The sequence below is a fragment of the Microcaecilia unicolor genome, chromosome 12 (assembly GCF_901765095.1).
Source record: "Microcaecilia unicolor chromosome 12, aMicUni1.1, whole genome shotgun sequence".
NCBI lineage: Eukaryota > Metazoa > Chordata > Amphibia > Gymnophiona > Siphonopidae > Microcaecilia > Microcaecilia unicolor.
In genome coordinates, this window is record NC_044042.1 from 19,804,044 (window position 1) to 19,824,449 (window position 20,406).

At 45.0% G+C, this 20,406-nt stretch overlaps 1 protein-coding gene across 2 annotated transcripts in view; it reads right to left on the reverse strand.

The window, feature by feature from the left end:
- Positions 1-20,406, reverse strand: part of MAPK14 (mitogen-activated protein kinase 14) — a 95,654-nt gene that overhangs the window by 23,625 nt on the left and 51,623 nt on the right. For both annotated transcript variants that reach the window (XM_030221731.1, XM_030221730.1), the window contains exons 3-7: positions 19,912-19,970; positions 18,268-18,379; positions 14,677-14,706; positions 7,869-7,916; positions 7,398-7,512 (exon numbers count right to left, since the gene is read on the reverse strand). In XM_030221731.1, coding sequence (XP_030077591.1) covers positions 7,398-7,512; positions 7,869-7,916; positions 14,677-14,706; positions 18,268-18,379; positions 19,912-19,970 — 364 coding nt within the window. The remainder of the gene's footprint in view (positions 1-7,397; positions 7,513-7,868; positions 7,917-14,676; positions 14,707-18,267; positions 18,380-19,911; positions 19,971-20,406) is intronic.

Here is a 20,406-nt window from a genome sequence, read left to right on the forward strand (position 1 = left end):
TCCCTTATTTCATATTTAATGAGGCTCTGTGTTTTGCATATTTGACCACAGATCTTAAAATTAAAAAATAAAAAAGTTCTTGTCATTGGGGGGTGGGGCAGGGTGGAATTGGGCAAGGGGTGTGGCTGGGCAAGGGGCCCCACCGAACTGGTCTGCACAGGGCCCCGCAATTGCTAAGACCAGCCCTGCATACTGGGTCAGACCAATGGTCCATCTAGCCCAGTATCCGACTTTGGCCAATCCACGTCACAAGTACCTGGCAGAAACCCAATTAGTAGCAACATTCCATGCTACCAATCCCGGGGCAAGCAGTGGCTTCTCACATGTCCATCTCAATAACAGACTTTTCCTCCAGGAACTCGTCCAAACCTTTTTTAAACCCAGATACGCTTACCGCTGTTACCACATCTTCTGGCAGCAAGTTCCAGAGCTTAACTAATTTTTTTTAATATAAATTTTTATTGGAATTTTTCAACCAACATCATCTTAGAAGCAGTACAAAATATCAACCATGTCCCATCCCAACTCCCCCCTTCCCACTGAAAACCATCTCCTAAAGTACCAATATACTCTTATGTATAGAAGCTGCATGGCCAGGATGAACATACGGATGCAGAAATGTTAAAGGAAATTAGGGACGCAAACAAACTGGGCAACACAATAATAATGGGTGATTTCAATTACCCCGATATTGACTGGGTAAATGTAACATCGGGGCACGCTAGGGAGGTAAAATTCCTTGATGAAATCAAGGACAGCTTTATGGAGCAGCTGGTACAGGAGCCGACGAGAGAAGGAAAAATTCTAGACCTAGTCCTTAGTGGAGCGCATGATCTGGTGCGGGAGGTAATGATGCTGGGGCCACTTGATAACAGTGATCATAATATGATCAGATTTGATATTAGCTTTGAAGTAAGTATACATAGGAAATCAAATACGTTAGCGTTTAACTTTAAAAAAGGAGACTATGATAAAATGAGAAGAATGGTGAGAAAAAAAAGTTAGAGGAGCGGCTGCGAGGGTCAAAAATTTATATCAGGCGTGGATGCTGTTCAAAAACACCATTCTGGAAGCCCAGGCCAAATATATTCCGCATATTAAAAAAGGAAGACAGATGACCAAACAACAGCCGGCATGGTTAAAAAGTGAGGTGAAGGAAGCTATTAGAGCTAAAAAAAAATCCTTCAGAAAATGGAAGGAACCGACTGAAAATAATAAGAAACGGCATAAGTAATGTCAAGTCAAATGCAAAGCGCTGATAAAGAAGGCTAAGAGGGACTTCTAAAAAAAGATTGCATTGGAGGCAAAAACACATAGTAAAAATTTTTTTTTAGGTATATTAAAAGCAGGAAGCCGGCAAAAGAATCGGTTGAACTGCTAGATGACTGAGGAGTAAAAGGGGCGATCAGGGAAGACAAAGCCGTAGCAGAGAGATTAAATTAATTCTTTGCTTCGGTCTTCACCGAGGAAGATTTGGGTGGGATACTGGTGCTGGAAATGGTATTCGAAGCTGACGAGTCAGAGAAACTTAATGAATTCTCTGTAAACCTGGAGAATGTAATGGGGCAGTTCTACAAACTGAAGCATAGCAAATCTCCTGGACCGGATGGTATTCATCCCAGAGTACTGATAGAACTGAAAAACGAGCTTGCGGAGCTATTGTTAGTAATATGTCATTTATCCTTAAAATCGAGCGTGGTACAGGAAGATTGGAGGGTGGCCAATGTAACGCCAATTTTTTAAAAAGGTTCCAGAGGAGATCCGGGAAAGTAGACACCGGTGAGCCTGATATCGGTGCCGGGCAAAATAGTAGTGACTATTATAAAGAACAAAATTACAGGGCATATTCAAAAGCATGGATTAATGAGACAAAGTCAACATGGATTTAGTGAAGTTCCCTCACCAATCTACTACATTTCTTTGAAGGGGTGAACAAACATGTGGATAAAGGGGACACGGTTGATATTGTGTATCTGGATTTTCAGAAGGCGTTTGACAAAGTACCTCATGAAAGACTCCAGAGGAAATTGGAGAGTCATGGGATAGGAGGCAGTGTTCTACTGTGGATTAAAAACTGGTTAAAAGATAGAAAACAGAGTAGGGTTAAATGGTCAGTATTCTCAATGGAGAAGGGTAGTTGGTGGGGTTCCCCAGGGGTCTGTGCTGGGACCGCTGCTTTTTAACATATTTATAAATGACTTAGAGATGGAAGTAACTAGTGAGGTAATTAAATTTGCTGATGACACAAAGTTATTCAAAGTCGTTAAATCGGACCTTATGAGACTGGGCATCTATATGGCAGATGACGTTTAATGTGAGCAAGTGCAAAGTGATGCATGTGGGAAAGAGGAACCCAAATTATAGCTGCATCATGCAAGGTTCCACGTTAGGAGTCACGGACTAAGAAAGGGATCTAGGTGTCGTCATTGATGATATATTGAAACCTTCTGCTCAGTGTGCTGCTGCGGCTAAGAAAGCAAATAGAACGTTAGGTATTATTAGGAAAGGAATGGAAAACAAAAATGAGGATGTTAAAATGCCTTTGTATCACACCATGGTGCGACCGCACCTCAAATATTGTGTTCAATTCTGGTCGCCGTATCTCAAAAAAGATATAGTGGAATTAGAAAAGGTGCGGAGAAGGGCGACAAAAATGATAAAGGGGATGGGACGACTTCCCTATGAGGAAAGGCTAAAGCAGCTAGGGCTCTTCAGCTTGGAGAAAAGGTGGCTGAGGGGAGATATGATAGAGGTCTATAAAATAATGAGTGGAGTGGAACAGATAGATGTGAAGCGTCTGTTTACGCTTTAAAAAAATACTAGGACTAGGGGACACACGATGAAGCTACAATGTAGTAAATTTAAAACGAATTGGAGAAAATATTTCTTCACTCAACGTGTAATTAAATTCTGGAATTCGTTGCCAGAGAATATGGTAAAGGCGGTTAGCTTAGCGGAGTTTAAAAAAGGTTTGGACAGCTTCCTAAAGAAAAAGTCCATAGACCATTATTAAATGGACTTGGGGAGAATCCACTATTTATGGGATTAGCAGTATAGAATGTTTTGTACTTTTTTTGGGATCTTGCCAGGTATTTGTGACCTGGATTGGCCACTGTTGGAACAGGATGCTGGGCTTGACGGACCTTTGGTCTTTCCCAATATGGCAATACTTATGTACTTAACACAAAAGAGTAACCCAGGGCACCACGGACCCGTGCAGTGACTGACAACAGGTTTTATACACATCCCAGATTTTATGAACTTGTATGATTACGACTTTGGTGTATGACTGTCAGTTGAGACATTTGATATACATGGTCCAATCGACGAAGCACCTGTTCTTCAGTGGGCATCATAATGCTTTTCCAATGCATGACTATTGCAAGCTTTGGAAAAGCATTATGATACCCAATCAGGCTGCAAATTTCTGTATCTCAGGTTTAACCCCAGTAGGGCATAAATGGAGTAAACAAATTTGGGGGTACTGCACCCGGGTGATCATATGCAGTAGCCTCATAGTTGTCTAGTATGTACAGACCCCTGGGCAAAGCTACCAGATATGAAACAAACCTCCATTGGCCCTACACTCATGCTGGCAGACCTTAACTATTCTTTGGTGAAAAAATATTTCCTCCTATTTGTTTTAAAATTATTTCCATGTTTTTCATTGAATGTCCCCTGGTCTTTGTACTTTTTGAAAGAGTGAAAAATTGATTCACTTTTGCCCGTTCTTCTCAACTCAGAAATGTATAAACCTCAATCGTATCCCAACTCAGCTGTCCCTTTTCCAAGCTGAAGAGCCCTAACCTCTTTAGCCTTTTCTCATATGGTAGGAGTTCTACCTCCTTTATCCTTCTGGTCACTCCTTCTTTGAACCTTTTCCAATTCTGCTGTACTTTGAGATATGAACGCAATACTCAAGGTGAGGTTGCACCGTGGAGCGATACAGAGGAATTATAATATTCTTGGTCTTATCTTGCATCCCTTTCCTAATACATTGGAGCCCTGCTAGACATGGCTCAAGCACAAGCCTAACTGCTCTCATTGCTGCCACTCAGTTTCTGTGCAGCCAGCAGGTTGTAGCTAGGCAGATGTTGAGATTGATAGGCCAACATGGCCTCCACAGTGTCACTCCCATGGCTCATCTCCATTTGCAGGGCACCCAGTGGACCTTTGCTTCGCAGAAGTGTCAAGCCTCAGGAAACCTTGAGGATGTCATCACGGTTACACCTGATCTGACCCAGTCACTCCTCTGGTGGATGAGTCGACCCAGTTTTACCCTGGGACTCCATTCCAAATTCCTTCACAACAGAAAGTTCTAACCACAGCTACATCTAATTTGGGGTGGGAAACCCATGTCGATTCGCTTCATATCCAGGGGCTCTGGTCCACGCAAGAGAATGAACTTCACATCAATCTCTTTCAATGGCCAGCAGTAACACCAAAGGGGCACAGATTCTCCAAAAGCACCAGACCTTGCTGTTCAATAGGCCATGTACCTGTAGAAGATGGAGAAGGATCCCTGTCCAGCAGTTAAATCAGGTCAACATACCATGGCCTCCTCTGTGGCCAATCTGGGCCTATGAGAATTATTATACCCCAATGCAATATGGATCCTTTTCAACACGCGGCCTACCATGGGCCAAGGAGGGAAGACATACAGTAGATGTATCTGCGGCCAGGGCTGCAAGTAGGGTATCGATCCCCACTGAGCCCGGTTCTTTCCAATGGCTGAAGAACTTGGACACTTTGGCATTCCTTTTTGTCACCATCAAGCCCAGAAGCAGAGAACCCCATTGGTTCACTATCAGCTGAAAACCCTGACTGGATAGTTCCCATTTTCCCAGGTTCAAGGAGTGCCTGCTGAGAAAGTCCGCCTCCAAATTCAAGGACCCAGCAATGTGAGTTGCCGACAAGCAGTTATTCACCCAACTCATGAGGCCGCCTCCACTGCCATCGGACGGCTGCATGTTCCGCCTTGCTTGTGATATAAGCCACCACCATTGCATTGTCAGAGAAAATGCGGACAATGGCCCTGCCAGAAAGGGACTGAAGTCGCATAAGGCTTTCAACACTGCCCTGAGCTCCAAGTGATTTATCGACCACTGAGACTCCCTGTTCCATCCAGGTGTCCTGTGCCAGATGTAATGAGCTCCCCAACCCAACTTGCTGGCGTCTGTTGTCATCGTAAAGGGAGCTCCAATGGTCAAATTCCTGGGCAACAAGCACCACTGCATACTCCATCTGGCAACCAGTGTTCAAGGAAGATGAAGGTCGTACTTCTGTGACACTAGAGACCAGCAGCTGAGAAGAGACTCCTATAATAGCTACATATGAACCCTTGCCCATGGCATCACTTCCATCGCCACTGTCATTTAACCCCAGAACCTGGATGTATGTAGTTCCAGACACTGTTCTTAGTGTTTCCACGTGGAAGCAGAACATTCTGAGGCAGCAGTTTAGACCACCGAGATCTAAGAGCAGATAAAAGGTGCCTTCCTTCTTTGGGACAATGAAGTAAATAGAGTATCTGCCTTGTCCCTGTTCGGCCTGGGGAACCGAATGGCCCAGAGCGCCAACAAGGAATCTACAGTGGCCTGAACCTCAACCACCTTGGTTCCCTTTCGACAAGGAGACTTCAAGAAGAGAGGTGTGACCCAGCGCAACCTTCTGTAAGAATATCCAATCTTTCATCAAGTTACTGATATCTTCTCCAAATAGCCACTTGCCCTGAAAGGGCAGTTTAACCAGTCGTGATTTTGACACTACATACTGCGGGCCATAATCTGTAACATGTCATATATAGCATCCACCAAGTAGGCTAACCCCTCTTCCAGCTGGGTGTTACGGTGCCCATCGTGTGTTGCAGATTGCTGATGCCACTTCAGGCATATTTTCTAGCCAAGAACGAGCTGCACACTGTTGCTTGAAGGCCCAAAGAGGCCACTTCAAAAGCTCGTTCCAGCTTCTTTTCCTTTAGGTCATTTAGGCCAATGCCCCTTCTAATGACAAGGTGGTCTTCTTAGTCACCGCCGAAGCGCTGTAAAGAAACACTGCATCGGTAGGTGCTGGCTCTGGTTCCAACTCAGAGCGATGATGACCGTCCAACAGGCAAAGTGTGGGTCTCCAAGATGGGCTGGAGTGGTATCATAGGCTGCGCAAGAACTCTGAATGCATTGGTGTTGCACCACTCCAGGATGTGTCCCCACTCCTCTTGCAGCATGACCCAGAACTGCTCCTCAAGGGTAGACAGTGGTAAGGTAGGGCTGATGTGGAAACAGCCTGTAAAGACATCAATGCCAACTTGAAAGCTGGGTCCCAGTTTTAGGAAGACTGACACATTGGCACCGCTTCAGAGGAGTAGCTGTCTTCTCAGTATCGACGCCAGTAACCTAGTGCTCCTGGCACCGTGCTTTGAGGTCTGATGCGGGTGCTTCTTCACCTTCACTTGATGCCCAGCATCGGAGTCTTTCCGTGCCAATGAAGATGATTCTGAATCCACATATGTCCTCAGCATTGGGTCCAAGGAAGTTTGGCTCAGGTGGCAGCTATCGATACTTGACTTCGAGAGAGGGACCTCCTCTATGTTGACACATCACCAGTGTCCGGTACAGCTCCAAAAGCCACTCAGACAATGCTCTTGATGTTGATGTCAATATATCGGACTTCTGCATGCTGACAATTCTCTAATGCACAGCCTCTCCAGATTTCCGAGTTCTCTTCTACATTTGAGCACAGAGAACAAATTAGAGGTCTTATTATGGTCAGGGTCCAGACGTCTTAGGTATATGTTATGTAGGTCAGTAACAGACATGGTCCTACACAGTCCGTGAACATGTAAGACAGCCGTGATGAAATCAAAGGGCACAGTTATGAAAAAATGGGAAAGTTCTACTGAGATGTAACCTGGCCACAGCTCAGGCCTAAACACAGCTATGAGCTGTGAATAAAATGAAAAAAATGAAAGGGCCAAAAAACTAAGAAAAAAAAAAAAGAAGGGTAGAAAACCCTTAAAAAGCAAGGAAAATCCCATGCTACTCACAAAACTGAAGCAGCAGGTAGGCACCCCCCCCCCCCCCCCCCCCCAAAATGATAGAAGATCCATCTTCGCAGCTCCACAGAAAGAAAATGAAACTGCTGGTCTCGCCTGATTCAGACAAGTGGGAAGGCACTCACGAATGCATGGTGTGGGCCTACCATAGGCTTCTAGAAGAGCTTGTAACATTGGATAGCATTTGCACTAGGGCTCCATCGTGGGACGTCATCCATATGTGACAATGTCCTCGGAGAACCAGTTTACCATGACGGATCAGTGCAGGGAGAAACTGCTGCAAAGACATTAAGAACTTCACATGCTCCTCTCTCAGAACAAGTTGAAAACCTGAGATTTTAGTTACCTGTTTGATTATAATGCATCCAGTTCAGCATAATCTCAGGAGCTCGATACCACCGAGTAGCCACATAACCAGTCATCTCATCATCTGTGTGCCGGGCCAATCCAAAGTCCAGGATCTGCAAGAAAGCAGAGAGACAACATAGTGCTGACTGGCCACACCGTCTATGCAGAAGTAGTAATTGTCAAATAGAAGAGCAAAAGCTGACAAGGTAGAATGATCTTATGTGGATGAGATAATGTGTGGAACAGATCAAGGAGAGCTGAACAGTCCAAGTAGGTCATGAAGAAAGAGAATTAAAAATCTATTTGCTTAAAACATCACAGGCATGACCAGTTTGTGCAGGAGATGGAGACGATGCCTTCTCATTCACCATCCAAAAAACTAACACTCATTTATCCACAGCACCGTACACAGAATTCCACTGCTTGCCAAATCCACAAATCAAACATGCCAGTGGCTCACGTGCCTCACCTTGAGTTCACAGTCTTCATTTACAGCCAGATTACTAGGCTTCAGATCCTAAGAGAAGAAAAAAAAATCCCTATCAGTCACGCATTCCCCGCCAGCAGCTGCAGTAGAAGCAGAGTCTAAAGGCTTCTTTGAATAAGTATTTCTAAATGTTCATGTGATCAACATGAGGATTTCACTCCTTTTATAAACCAGCTGCATTGTTCTCTGTGCCCCAGTATTTCAAAGTTTATTAACATTTGATAACCTATTATTGTGTTTCCTTCTGACTCCACTGCAGTTTCTTTCCTGCTACACAGCAACCACATTCACTTTCTTGCCATTGTGCAAACTAGCTATATCCCCACCCACAAGCCAGCTACTACCCTCCTCTGTGCTGTACACATGAAGTGCTCTGCGGATTTCTTTTGCTTAGTCTGGCTGCACATGATCAGTTGCAAACAATATTTACTAGCTGATGACCGGGGAGCCATAAATTCTCTCTAGTTGCCTTGCTGGGGCTTTGAGATTTCCATTGTTATTTCCCAACAGATCATTATAAATGGATAGTTTGCATATAAATGCAGAAATGTTCATCAACTGTATCTCAACCCACCTCCTGCAATTCTGTAGTTTTGATAAGGGATGCAAAATTTGACCCTTGTCCCAGAATGTCTAGCTCCCTTGGAACTGCTGGAGACTGGGAGCAAGCTAGTTTCACTGATAGCAGCAGCAGCTATGATAGTGAAGCATCTCCTTTCCTCTTGAACCCATCACTTACCTTCCCCATGCCAGCTTAGGGCTCAGAAGATGACAGCAATATTACATCAAGCTGCACCCTCCTCCTTTGCTCTCTGGGCTTGAGCACCATGTTTTGAATTATGGTCCTTTCAGGTCCACACAGGAGGAGGACACAGTCCAAAGAACTACAGTGACATATCTTCTTCTGAGCTCCAAGCTGGCATGGAGAAAATAAGAGGGGATTATGATGATAGCAGGGAGGAGAAAGTGGCTGTAATACTTACCAGAAGGTGCCATCACCAGGGACAGCATGACCAGTCCTGGTTTTATTTCCATGGGGTGCTCTGGCCTTCCCCATTCAAGGAAATAAAACCAGAGCAGGCTCAGCCTGACCCTTATCTTATCTAGTCCATGCAGGATTAACCCTTTAGTGGGCCCTAGCAAAAAAGCATGTTAGGCACCCAATATAAACACACTTTAAAACTCCCATATAAACGGGATCCCTTATGGTTCTGACTGCAAAGGAAAATTAGAGAAGGATCAGCAGATAAATTGTTCTGCTCACCAACTCCTTCTGGAGGAGAAGGCATGTGTGTGTGTGTGGGGGGGGGGGGGGGGGGAGGAAGAAAGGGAACACACATTTCTGTAGAGACTAGTGGCTCTGGTCTCTACTCGTGCTATTCTGCTAGCAGATTTAGCAAAGCAAAAATCTGCCTTGGGAGCCACTGAATTCATATATCTGATCTGAGAGGGCCCCTCACTTGGGTGGAGTGCATGAGAGGTAAAGGCAACTGGGGGTCCGCGAGGGATCCAGGGGAAAGAAGTGAAAAAAAGGGATCAGCTTCAGGAGGTGGTGTCTAACAAGTGGATTCTCACTTCTCCTTCTGATCCAGAAAAGCGAAGATACTTACCTGTAGCAGGTATTCTCCGAGGACAGCAGGCTGATTGTTCTCACATCTGGATTGACATCCACGTCGGACCAGGAATCGGCATTTTGCAAGCAAAATATAAAAAAGTTTTGCCAGAGTCTTCTGATGCTCGTGCAGCGCGCATGCGCAGGCTGATTTCCCACCCGTCGCGTGAGCGCGTTCCCTCAGTTAAATCAAAAAACATGGCAACCTGATTGTCTGTCTGAATTAAGATTATTCAGTTGGACAGCCGATATCTGAAAGCCTTTAGGGCGTTCCAGGTCGCTCTTAATTCCAGGAAGTTGATCTGCAGACCTTTTTTCTGAAAGGACCAGGCTCCCTGAGTGTAGAGTCCCCATCTACACGAGCTCCCCACCCCAGGAAAGATGCATCTGTCATCAGCACTTTTCGTGGCTGAGGAACCTGGAATGGTCGTCCCATGGTCAAATTGGATCGAATCGTCCACCACTGAAGAGAATTCCGAAAATCGGTGGACAGTTGGATTACATCCTCTAAATCCCCCGCAGCTTGAAATCACTGGGAAGCTAGGGTCCATTGAGCTGATCTCATATGTAGACATGCCATGGGCGTTACATGAACTGTGGAAGCCGTGTGCCCCAGAAGTCTCAATATCTGCCGAGCTGTGACCTGCTGAGACGCTCGAACCATGGACACCAGGGACAGAAGGTTGTCCGCCCTTACCTCGGGGAGATAAGCTCAAGCTGTCAGTGTTCAGCAGAGCTCCAATTAATTCCAATTTTTGGACTAGGGTCAGATGGGACTTGGGATAATTTATGACGAACCCCAGTAGCTCCAGCACCTGAATAGTCATTCTCATGGACTCCAGAGCACCTTCCTTCGAGGTGCTCTTCACCAGCCAATCATCGAGATAAGGAAATACATGAACTCCCAGTCTGCGTAGCGATACTGCAACAACAGCTAGGCATTTTGTAAACACTCTGGGCGCAGACGCCAGGCCAAAAGGAATTACACGGTACTGAAAGTGCTGTGTTCCCAGCCGAAATCGAAGATACTTCCTGTGAACTATCAAGATGTGTGTGTAAGCATCAAGTCCATAGCCAATCGTTTTCCTGAATCATGGGAAGAAGGGTGCCCAGGGAAACCATCCTGAACTTTTCTCGGACTAGAAATTTGTTCAGGGCCCTTAGGTCTAGGATAGGACACATCCCCCCTGTTTTCTTTTGTACAAGTACCTGGAATAGAATCCCAGCCTTTCTTCCCCTGGTGGAACGGGTTTGACCGCTTGGGCCTGTAGAAGGGCAGAGAGTTCCTCTGCAAGTACCAGCTTGTGCTGGGAGCTGTAAGAATGAGCTCCCGGTGGGCAATTTGGAGGCTTGGAATCCAGATTGAGGGTGTATCCTAACCGGACAATTTGAAGAACCCACCGGTCGGAGGTTATAAGAGGCCACCATTGGTGAAAAAACATTAACCTCCCCCCAACCAGCAAGTCGTCCGGTACGGACACATTTACTGAGGCTATGCTGAACTGGAGCCAGTCAAAAGCCCATCCCTTGCTTTTGCTGGGGAACCGCAGTGGCCTTAGGCGCACGCTGTTGACGAGAACGAGCGCACTGGGACTGAGCAGGCTGCCGAGAAGCAGGAGTGTACCTATGCCTAGCATAGGAACAGGGAGCACTCCTCTTCCCCCCCAAAAAAACCTCCTAGATGAGGAGGTAGTAGCAGAAGACGCCCGGCGCGAGGGAGAATCCATAGCATCATTGTGCTTCATGATCTGGTCAACTAGATCCTCTACTTTCTCACCAAAAAGGTTATCCACCCCCCCCCCCCCCCCAAGGAACATCCGCCATCCGCTGCTGGAACAAATGATCCAGGTCAGAGACACGCAGCCATGAGAGTCTGCGCATCACTATACCTTGGGCAGTGATTCCGGATGCTACATCAGAAGTGTCAAAAGTATCCCTGGAAAGGAATTTTCGACACACCTTCTGCTGTCTGACTACCTGGCGAAAAGGCTCGGCCTGCTCCAGAGGGAGTGCATCAACCAAGCTGGACAGTTGCCTCACCGAGTTCCGCAAGTGGACGCTCGTGAAGAGCTGGTAAGTCTGGATCTTGGCGGCGAGCATAGCAGCCTGATACGTCTTCCTCCCAAAAGAGTCCAAGGTTCTAGATTCTCTGTCTGGGTACGCCGAGGCATAGTCCCTAAAGCTCTTGGCTCTTTTGAGGACGGAGTCCACCACCATGGAATTGTGAGGTAGCTGAGACCTCATCAATCCAGGTTCATTGTGGATCCGATATTGGGATTCAGCTTTTCTCTGGATCACAAGATTAGACAGAGGGAATGACCAGTTTCGCATAAGGACTTCCTTCAGTACATTATGTAAAAGAGCCGTTGCAGCCTCTCTAGGCAGAGAAGGATAATCCAGGACCTCGAGCATCTCAGCCCTGGGCTCATCCTCAACCTCCAGAGGGAAGGGAAAAGCCGCAGCCATTTCCTGGAGAAAGGAGATAAAGGATAGACTCTCCGGTGCAGAAAGTCTCCTTTCTGGTGGAGGAGAAGGTTCAGAGAGAATCCCATAGGAATGGTCAGAAGAAAAGTACCTGGGATCTTCCTCCCACGAATGGTCATCTTCAGTATCGGACAAGACATCCCCCAGAGCAGTTCGAAACTGAGCCTGTCTCGACGCCGAGGAGCAACGTCCTCGATGGTGATGCAGAGAAGTCAACGCCCACCTGGACTCCAGTGAAGCTTCCTCCACCGATGTCGAAGGGGAGTCGACCTGGGTGGCAGGCGGCACAATGTCGGGGACCTCACCACAAGCGAAGGGCCAGATACCGCTGCAACAGATGGTACGGAAGGCACAAGCACCCCTGACACCGAAGCAGACTGGCGCAGCAATCCTTCCAGAAGCTCTGGAAGCAGGGCCCTGATGCGCTCGTCGAGAGCCGCCATCAGACAAGGCTGTGAGGTCGGTAAAGGAGCCGGTGGCAGAATCTGTCGAGGATCAGGAGCAGGAAGACCGATGCATCGGCACCTCCTGAATAGAGGGGGAGCGATCCTCTTGGCGCTGACGCTTCTCGGGTGCCGATTCCCTCGACGCCCAGGAGCTCCCGCTACCGTGTGTCGAAGCAGAATGATGACGGTGCTTCTTCGCATTCACTCAACGCCCGTCATAGCGACTCGTCGGTACCGATGAGGATGCAGAATCCTCACGCCTCCTCGGGGCCCGGTCCGATGAAGGTTGGCCCTGGGGGGCCTGCAAAACAGGAGGCCTCAAGGCAGGTGGAGACCCACTCGATGCCTCACTGCTCCCAGCGTGAATTGGTCTTTCAGCAGCCATTACCTCTGCTCTCGACGTCGATGCTTCCCTCGATGTCGAAGGACCGGACCAAGTCCCAAAAAGCTTTTCTCGGGCTTCTCGAGACGCTTGGGTCCGTTTCTTCATACAAAGACACAGATTACAAGCGGCTGGGCTATGGTCGGGCCCAAGGCCCTGGAGACACCAAGCATGGGTATCGGTACCTGAGATGTTCCGGTTGCACCGAGTACAACGTTTGAAGCTGCTGGGTTCGATGACATGGAAGGAAAAACGGCTTCGGCAAAATCAAAAGACGCGATTGTGCCTGTTAAAAGAAAAAAGGGCACAAAAAATAAGGGAATAACCTGACCATGCGGGTTGAAAAAGAAAGGAAACTTTAAAAAGTGAAGACACTACGGTTTGTTTTTTTTGTGAAAACTGACAAAAAGTGAAATAAAAAATAAAAGAATAGCGAAAAATTTGCGAACACTCTTTTCCTGGGCCTGAGAGGAAAGGAGATAAAAATCAAGCGCACCTCAACATGGAAAAAAGAAAACTGAGGGAACGCGCTCACGTGATGTGTGGGAAATCAGTCTGTGCACGCGCACCAGAAGACTGGCAAAACTTTTTTAAATATTTTGCTTGCAAAATGCCGATTCCTGGGCCGATGCGGACATCGACCCACATGTGAGAACAAGCAGCCTGCTTGTCCTCGGAGAATGTCTACTTCTTATACCATATTTTCATTTCTGTGCTAATCATTCCCCAACCTCTGCTCCCTTATTTCCCTTCTCTCTTCAGATCTCCCTCTTCTCTCTGAGATCACTTCACCATCTTCCTTCATTCTCTTTTCCTTTCCCTTCCCATCACCAGATTTCCCCCCCCCTTCTTTCTATCCCCTTTACCTCTTCCTAGCAGTAGTCATTTAGAACCCCCTTACACCCCCCCCCCCAAAAAGGAGGAATCAAATAAACCAGATGCACCAAAATTATCAGAAGACAACTTAATTTATCGCATTTTACCAAAACAAACACTGAGCATTCAGAGCCATTCAAATTTACACAAATATGCTGCCTAACTGGCCCAGAATTTTGAAAAATCTCCCGCCTCAAAGCTGCCATATTCAGTTACTGAACTTGTCATTTTGAGGAGCTCTTCAAACAAAAGCCAAAATGTTTAAGGGGAAGAGAATTACATAGATTTTTGGCCTTATTGCTGTTTGTTTATGGAATTGTTGTAATTTGTCCTAGGAAGCTGCTTGGTGCAAAGTGGTGGTCATGTTATTTCCTTGTACTGTGATACCCTGGCATCTACTTAATGTCCAAAAACACAGGCTAGTTTGATAGCCTTGAGGTTGTTCTGTATAAATAAGCACAAGACCTGTGTCTGGCTGCTGGCTCTTTGCTCTTCAGTCAAGGGTGGCTGCTGGGGAAAAAAAAAGCAGTCATAGCCCCAAGAAGAAAACAGAAGCACTTCACCTGTATGCTGGGCAAAGAACAACAAAAAAAAAAGTACCTAAAGTAACATTAGGGAAGGAGGGAGGCATTTTCTTTTCTCAATTACAGCAGACCACTTTAGTACTTTGCTTAATTATGGGAGAAAAAGTAAGTAAAACATTAATGTACTACCTTCAATGTAAGTTAAAGGTTAAATCTAACATATGAAAATGGGGATCCTCAACTTTATGTAATCTCCAAAACAAAATAATACTAAAAAAATTGAGATTACTGCACCTTTGAATAATATCCTTTAAATCAAACCACAGGATTAAAAAAAAAAAAAAACATGCATACCAAGATCAATTATCAGTTTGTACAGTAAGTATTCCTGCTGAAATGTTAAACATAGCCTAATGCTGAGCAAATTAAAAACGGAAACATTAATCATGTACATTTTCATACCTACCCTGTGAATAATGCCAGCTGAATGGATGTACTGCAGACAGGGGAGGAAGGGTAGGGAAAAAAAGAAAAAAGAAATCACAGATTGCTATTTAAAATGTTGGAAGGTTTTCTAGTTAGAAAATGAAATTCCTGATAACAAAACCTCTATTCTGAAATCTACTTCTAGTAATCATTTCTTTTTTTTTCAATTTATAAGTTTTATTTAACAACCATGTTAACAGCATTCTGAAGCAATAAGCTCCCACAACATTCAAAAGTACATTTAAGTAAACAAGTTTCATAAATCATTCCCCCCCCCCCCCTCATATCCCCTCCCTTCTCTAGTAATCATTTCTATATAGCTACTAGACATATGGAGCACTGTCTTTGACAGTGTACCCATGAATGTGTCATTAGGATATTTTTTGAAAATATGTTAGGGCAGCATTTTTCAATCAGTGTGCCGCAGGGAGTTTTCCGTCCTGTCCCATCCCCAGCCAACGAACCAACATTATAAGATTTTGTTCTATAGCACTTGGCAGCAGCAGGCAGCGATTCAGAAAGCCTGCTAGCACCTCTGACATAACTTCCCACTTCCGCATAGGTGGGAACCGTCAAAGCGGGTGCAGAATGGTGCGAGCAGGCTGTCTGAATCGCTGCCTGCTGCTGCTAACCGCTACAGAAAAAAAGGTCAGGGAAAAACAGACAGGCTAATTTCCCTAGTTTGTGTATCCAGATACCATGAGGAAGTTAATGGAACCTTCATACTAAATCTACTTTAACTTAAGTACATAAGTAATGCCACACTGGGAAAAGACCAAGGGTCCATCGAGCCCAGCATCCTGTCCACGACAGCGGCCAATCCAGGCCAAGGGCACCTGGCAAGCTTCCCAAACGTACAAACATTCTAAACATGTTATTCCTGGAATTGGATTTTTCCCAAGTCCATTTAGTAGTGGTTTATGGACTTGTCTTAGGAAACCGTCTAACCCCTTTTTAAACTCTGCCAAGCTAACCGCCTTCACCACGTTCCCCGGCAACGAATTCCAGAGTTGGGTGAAGAAATATTTTCTCCGATTTGTTTTAAATTTAATACTTGGCCATAAATTGTTAACTGGCTCAACTGTATCAAGTCCTTGGGTTTGATGTGTGTGTTCCTGCAGCAGGTTGCTAGTTCTCCTCACAAATTTTATAATCAGATTATTGCATAGTGAAAATTGTGTGACTTTCAGATTGTGTCTATTTGGTATGATCTCGTTACTTTGTCATTAAGAGTAGTTCTATAAACATGTGCCTAGTGGGAGTCTATTATAAAGGAATTTAGGCATATAGATTGGATGCAGTGACAGGATGGGATCACCACCAGCAATGTGGTGGGTGGGGGGTATTCGCTTTAAAATTGTTGCTTTTGATTACATGCTATTTGTGGCTAATTTGTTTATCTTTGAAGTGTATTGTTGCCCTTTTGCCAACGTGCATCTTTAATAAAAATATTCAACTATAAAGATTACACAATTAAAAATGTAATTGTTTGTTAAATGATATATTTCCTTTAAAAAAAAAAAAAAAACGATGGTGTGCCCTGACAATTTTTGTGCCTTGTCAGTGTGCTGCAAGATGAAAAAGATTGAAAATCACAGTGTTAGGGAACAAATCTCTGAGGCTCCTGGAAGCTGGGTACAAGTAGCTTTTCCACTCAGATTATCTCTAGGCTTGAGCATGGCACTAGCCCTAACTCAAGCCTTTAAGTGCAATTCTTATTTGGTGACTATTGTTTACAGTAAACATTGCCATCTTGTCAAATCTTATTCAACATGAATTTGGCCAATTTTAGCTAAAGAACTGAAAAGTCACTGAGATACATACATGCTGACAAGTTTTTACAGCATTTTCTAGTGAAAGCAACAGCTGTAGAAGATCCTGACCTACTAGTGTCTAATCTAAATTAAAAAATACATATCCTAAATAATAATTTGCACCTCCTTCTGGCTGCCTGGGTTCATAACACAGTTCCCATTGGTCCACCCTGGGTGGGGATGACGTCACAGGGCGGACCAATGGGAAGTGAGAGGGAAGGGAACCCAGCAGCAGCCACCGGAGATGAGTAAATAAATGCCCCCCTGACCCCTTACCTCCCTTCCCTGCACTCCCGTCCGTCCCAGTTCCACGGGCCCACTCCAGTCCGACGGCCCCACTCCCTTCCGAGTTCCACGCACCCCCTCTCTGATTTCCGCTGCCTAGTACCTCCCTCCCTATGTCTCTCTGGCCTCCGAGTGTAAGGAGGATGTGTGTGGGTGCCCCAGCCCTTCCTAAGTGCCAGCTGTTTAAAACGTTTTACCTCCTGCTCCGCCGGCAACAGTGAAGTCCAGCATGCACGGACGCCGCTTCACACAGCCTTTGCTTCTGTTTCACCTGTTCCTCTGGTCCCACAAACAGGAAATGAGGGTGGGACCAGAGGAACAGCTGTAACAGAAGCGAAAGCAAAGGCAGTGTGAAGCGGCGTACGTGCTGGACTTCACTGTTGCCGGAGGAGCAGGAGGTAAAACGTTTTAAACAGCAGCTGCCACTTACCAAGGGCTAGGGCACCCGCATACGTCCTCCTTGCACTCGGAGGCGACAGAGGGAGGGAGGCGCTGGCTGGCGGAAATCGGAGGGGGGGGGCGCGGAACTCGGACGGGGTCTGACGAGTGGGGAGGGGGGTCTGGAACTCGGAGGAGAGGGTGGAAGGCAGGTAGGGGGGGCGTGGAACTCAGAGGGGAGGGGGCCTGGACATCAGAGGACGGAGGAGGGGAAGGAGGTAGGGAGGGGGGTCATGGAACCTTGCTAGCGCCCGTTTCCTTTCTGTTGGAAACGGGCCTTTTTTACTAGTATTGTGAGAATTTAACAGTGGGCAGCACGCTGGTCAGCATTTTGAATGTGAATACTTTAATAGGTCATAATAGATGAGCATAAAACTGAACAGTAGTGAACAGAATGAGGAAGCTTACTGGAAGTAACTACAAAGCAGACTGACCAACAACTTTCACATATAGTTGGCTACCACAGTTAGGAGACAGCAGGTGGATAACAGATGGCTTTTCCAACCTCCTATTATCCCTAAACTCTTGCAGTATAGAACGCTCAACAGTGAGCTGTGAAACATTACTGTTTGTTTTGAAGCTCAAGAGTCCAGCTGAAAGGTACAGCGTTAGAAGTCAACAGCTAATTGTACCAAAAAAAAAAAAACACCCCAGAAATAAAAGACAATAAAACATAGATAAGATGATACCTTTTTTTATTAGACTAGCTTAATATTTTTTAATTAGCTTTCAAAGGTAACCCTTCATCATCTTATTTTCTTTGTTTTATTTTCTTTTATTTCTATTGATTACCTTTAAAAATGGACTAACATAGCTACCACGTAACTGTACAACCCCCCCCCCCCACCCCCCGCCCAATAATGGAAGACATTTTGGAACAAGACAAACTATAATGCTCCAGAACTGAATGGAGTGAATAGATAGGTTCAAAATGTCTTATGTCTTCCTAAATTCCTATAAGGAAATTCCACCTGTAAATCCCTCAAGTACGCTTCCTTTTCTAGCCAGATCTTTCATGAATGCCGATACTGTACCTTTAAGCCCCTAAGTATCTGGTAGATAAGGAACTGCACATGGTCATCAGTAAGTTTCTGACACTTCACAATGTTGTTTAGATCTGCACCCATGAGATGTGTCACCAAGTACCTAAAACACAATAAGCAACATCTGTAATTAGACAACAGAACAGCAGACATATCTCAGAATATCACATAGGATGCTACCTACTAAACTGTTCAACAGGAGAACAAGTGATCACAGACGATGTTCCTTAATGAACCTATTCCCTTTCAACCTAACCTCTTCCCATACCAGAAGCACCAGTCCCAGAATAATCATGGATTTAAATATCTCAAAAGTACAATCATTAGGTGAGTGCTTTATAAAGAACAGCACTGTGTAGATCTACAAGTGTCTCTCTTGCATGTGCAAGATGAAAAAATGAGGCATTACATGAGCTCTTTGAAGGATAATCATTAAACCTACAAACTCAACTTCTGCCTTTACTTGTTCTATCCAAAGATCAGATTCATGTTTGGCTCATGAACTGATCCTGACCGATCCCTGACAACACCCTGCAAGTAAATGCAGAAACACTAATAAAGCAACAGTTGTACATACAATGTATGATTACACAAATTAAGACAAAATTTAATTTGCTCCAATCACCTGTGAATGTGGTCAATTTATTAGTCACACGCACACATATATTAAATCGCACTTCAGTCAATACTGCAATGGTCTTCAGAAACCTCAGTGGTGACTTGTTTCACACGTGGGACACACAGCCCAGTGCCTCACCTGAATCTTCACAAGTTTCACTTATTGCTATCATTTACTTTTATAACAAGCAAAAAAAAACAACATTTTTTTAAAAAAGAAGTTTTACTTAGCTTAAAATAAGGGACCAGTGCCAACACAGGCCATGTTTTGCTCCAAAAGAAAGCTGCACCAGAGCAGGGTCCTGTATTGTACGTTTCTCTCTCTTACCTCAAAATGTTTTCAAAATGGCATCCACTAGCGAAAACATTTTGAGGTATGAGAAACGTACAATACACGACCCTGCCCTGATGCAGCTTTCTTTTGGAGCAAAACATGGCCTATGTTGGCACTGGTCCTTTATTTTAAACTAAGTAAAACTTCTTTAAAATAAAAGTTTCTTTTGCTAGTTATAATAAAAGTAAATGATAGCAATAAATGAAACTTGTGAAGAATAAGGTGAGCCACTGGGCTGTGTGTCCCACGTGTGAAACAAGTCACCACTGAGGTTTCTGAAGATCATTGCAGTATTGATTGAAGTGCAATTTAATATATGCGTGTGTTGACTAATAAGACAATTGTTGTTCCATAAGACAATCTCACAGATGTGTTTTCATTTTAATAAAGCTTTTGTAATTGTCATGGTAAATGTGGATCTCACTTATCAACAAATGTAACATTCACTGACTGAACAGAATCTTCTCTGGCCCTCTCTAGCCAATCAGTCCCCAGTGCTTCAAAGAACATGAAAGACCTTAACCCTTCAAAAGCAAACATCCCAGGAAGGACACACAAAAATGATTGTACATGTAACCTTCCACACATGCAGGCTGAGACAAGTCTATATTCCCAATCCTCCAAAATACTGCAAAAGTAAGAGTCCTCTGTTGTGCTGTGGTTTTGTCATAGTTTACACTTACACATCATTGAACTCCTCCAGCGATGTATCAGGTGTAAAAACATCCAACAGGCCAATTACCTGGAAGACAAAAATGATGCAAGCTGAATAAGAAAACCACAGAAGTAAACTTCACAATAAGTTGCCTGGATTCTCTCCATGTAACCTGCAGATGGTTACTCTGCCAAGGGCCCGAGTGCAGTTTCTCTCTGGGTGCTTACCCTAAAACCAGAACACCATGATATTTTAAAAATTCTTTTTCAAAGTTCATTCAATCTACTTGCTATCCCATGCAACACTCAGTAATTTTTCCTTCCATACACCAAGGATGTCTAGGACCTTTAAAAAGGGGGGACAGGCCGGTCAGTTTTGTCCAGGTCCAACTGTTAACACTGCCATGTGGGACCCCTCTATTTTCCCCAAAAGGGGGGCAATGGGAGAGCTAGAAAGAGGAAGGATGAACTGAGGGGTGAAGGGGGGAGAGGAGAGGCAAGGCACGGTACGGCATGTCATGGAC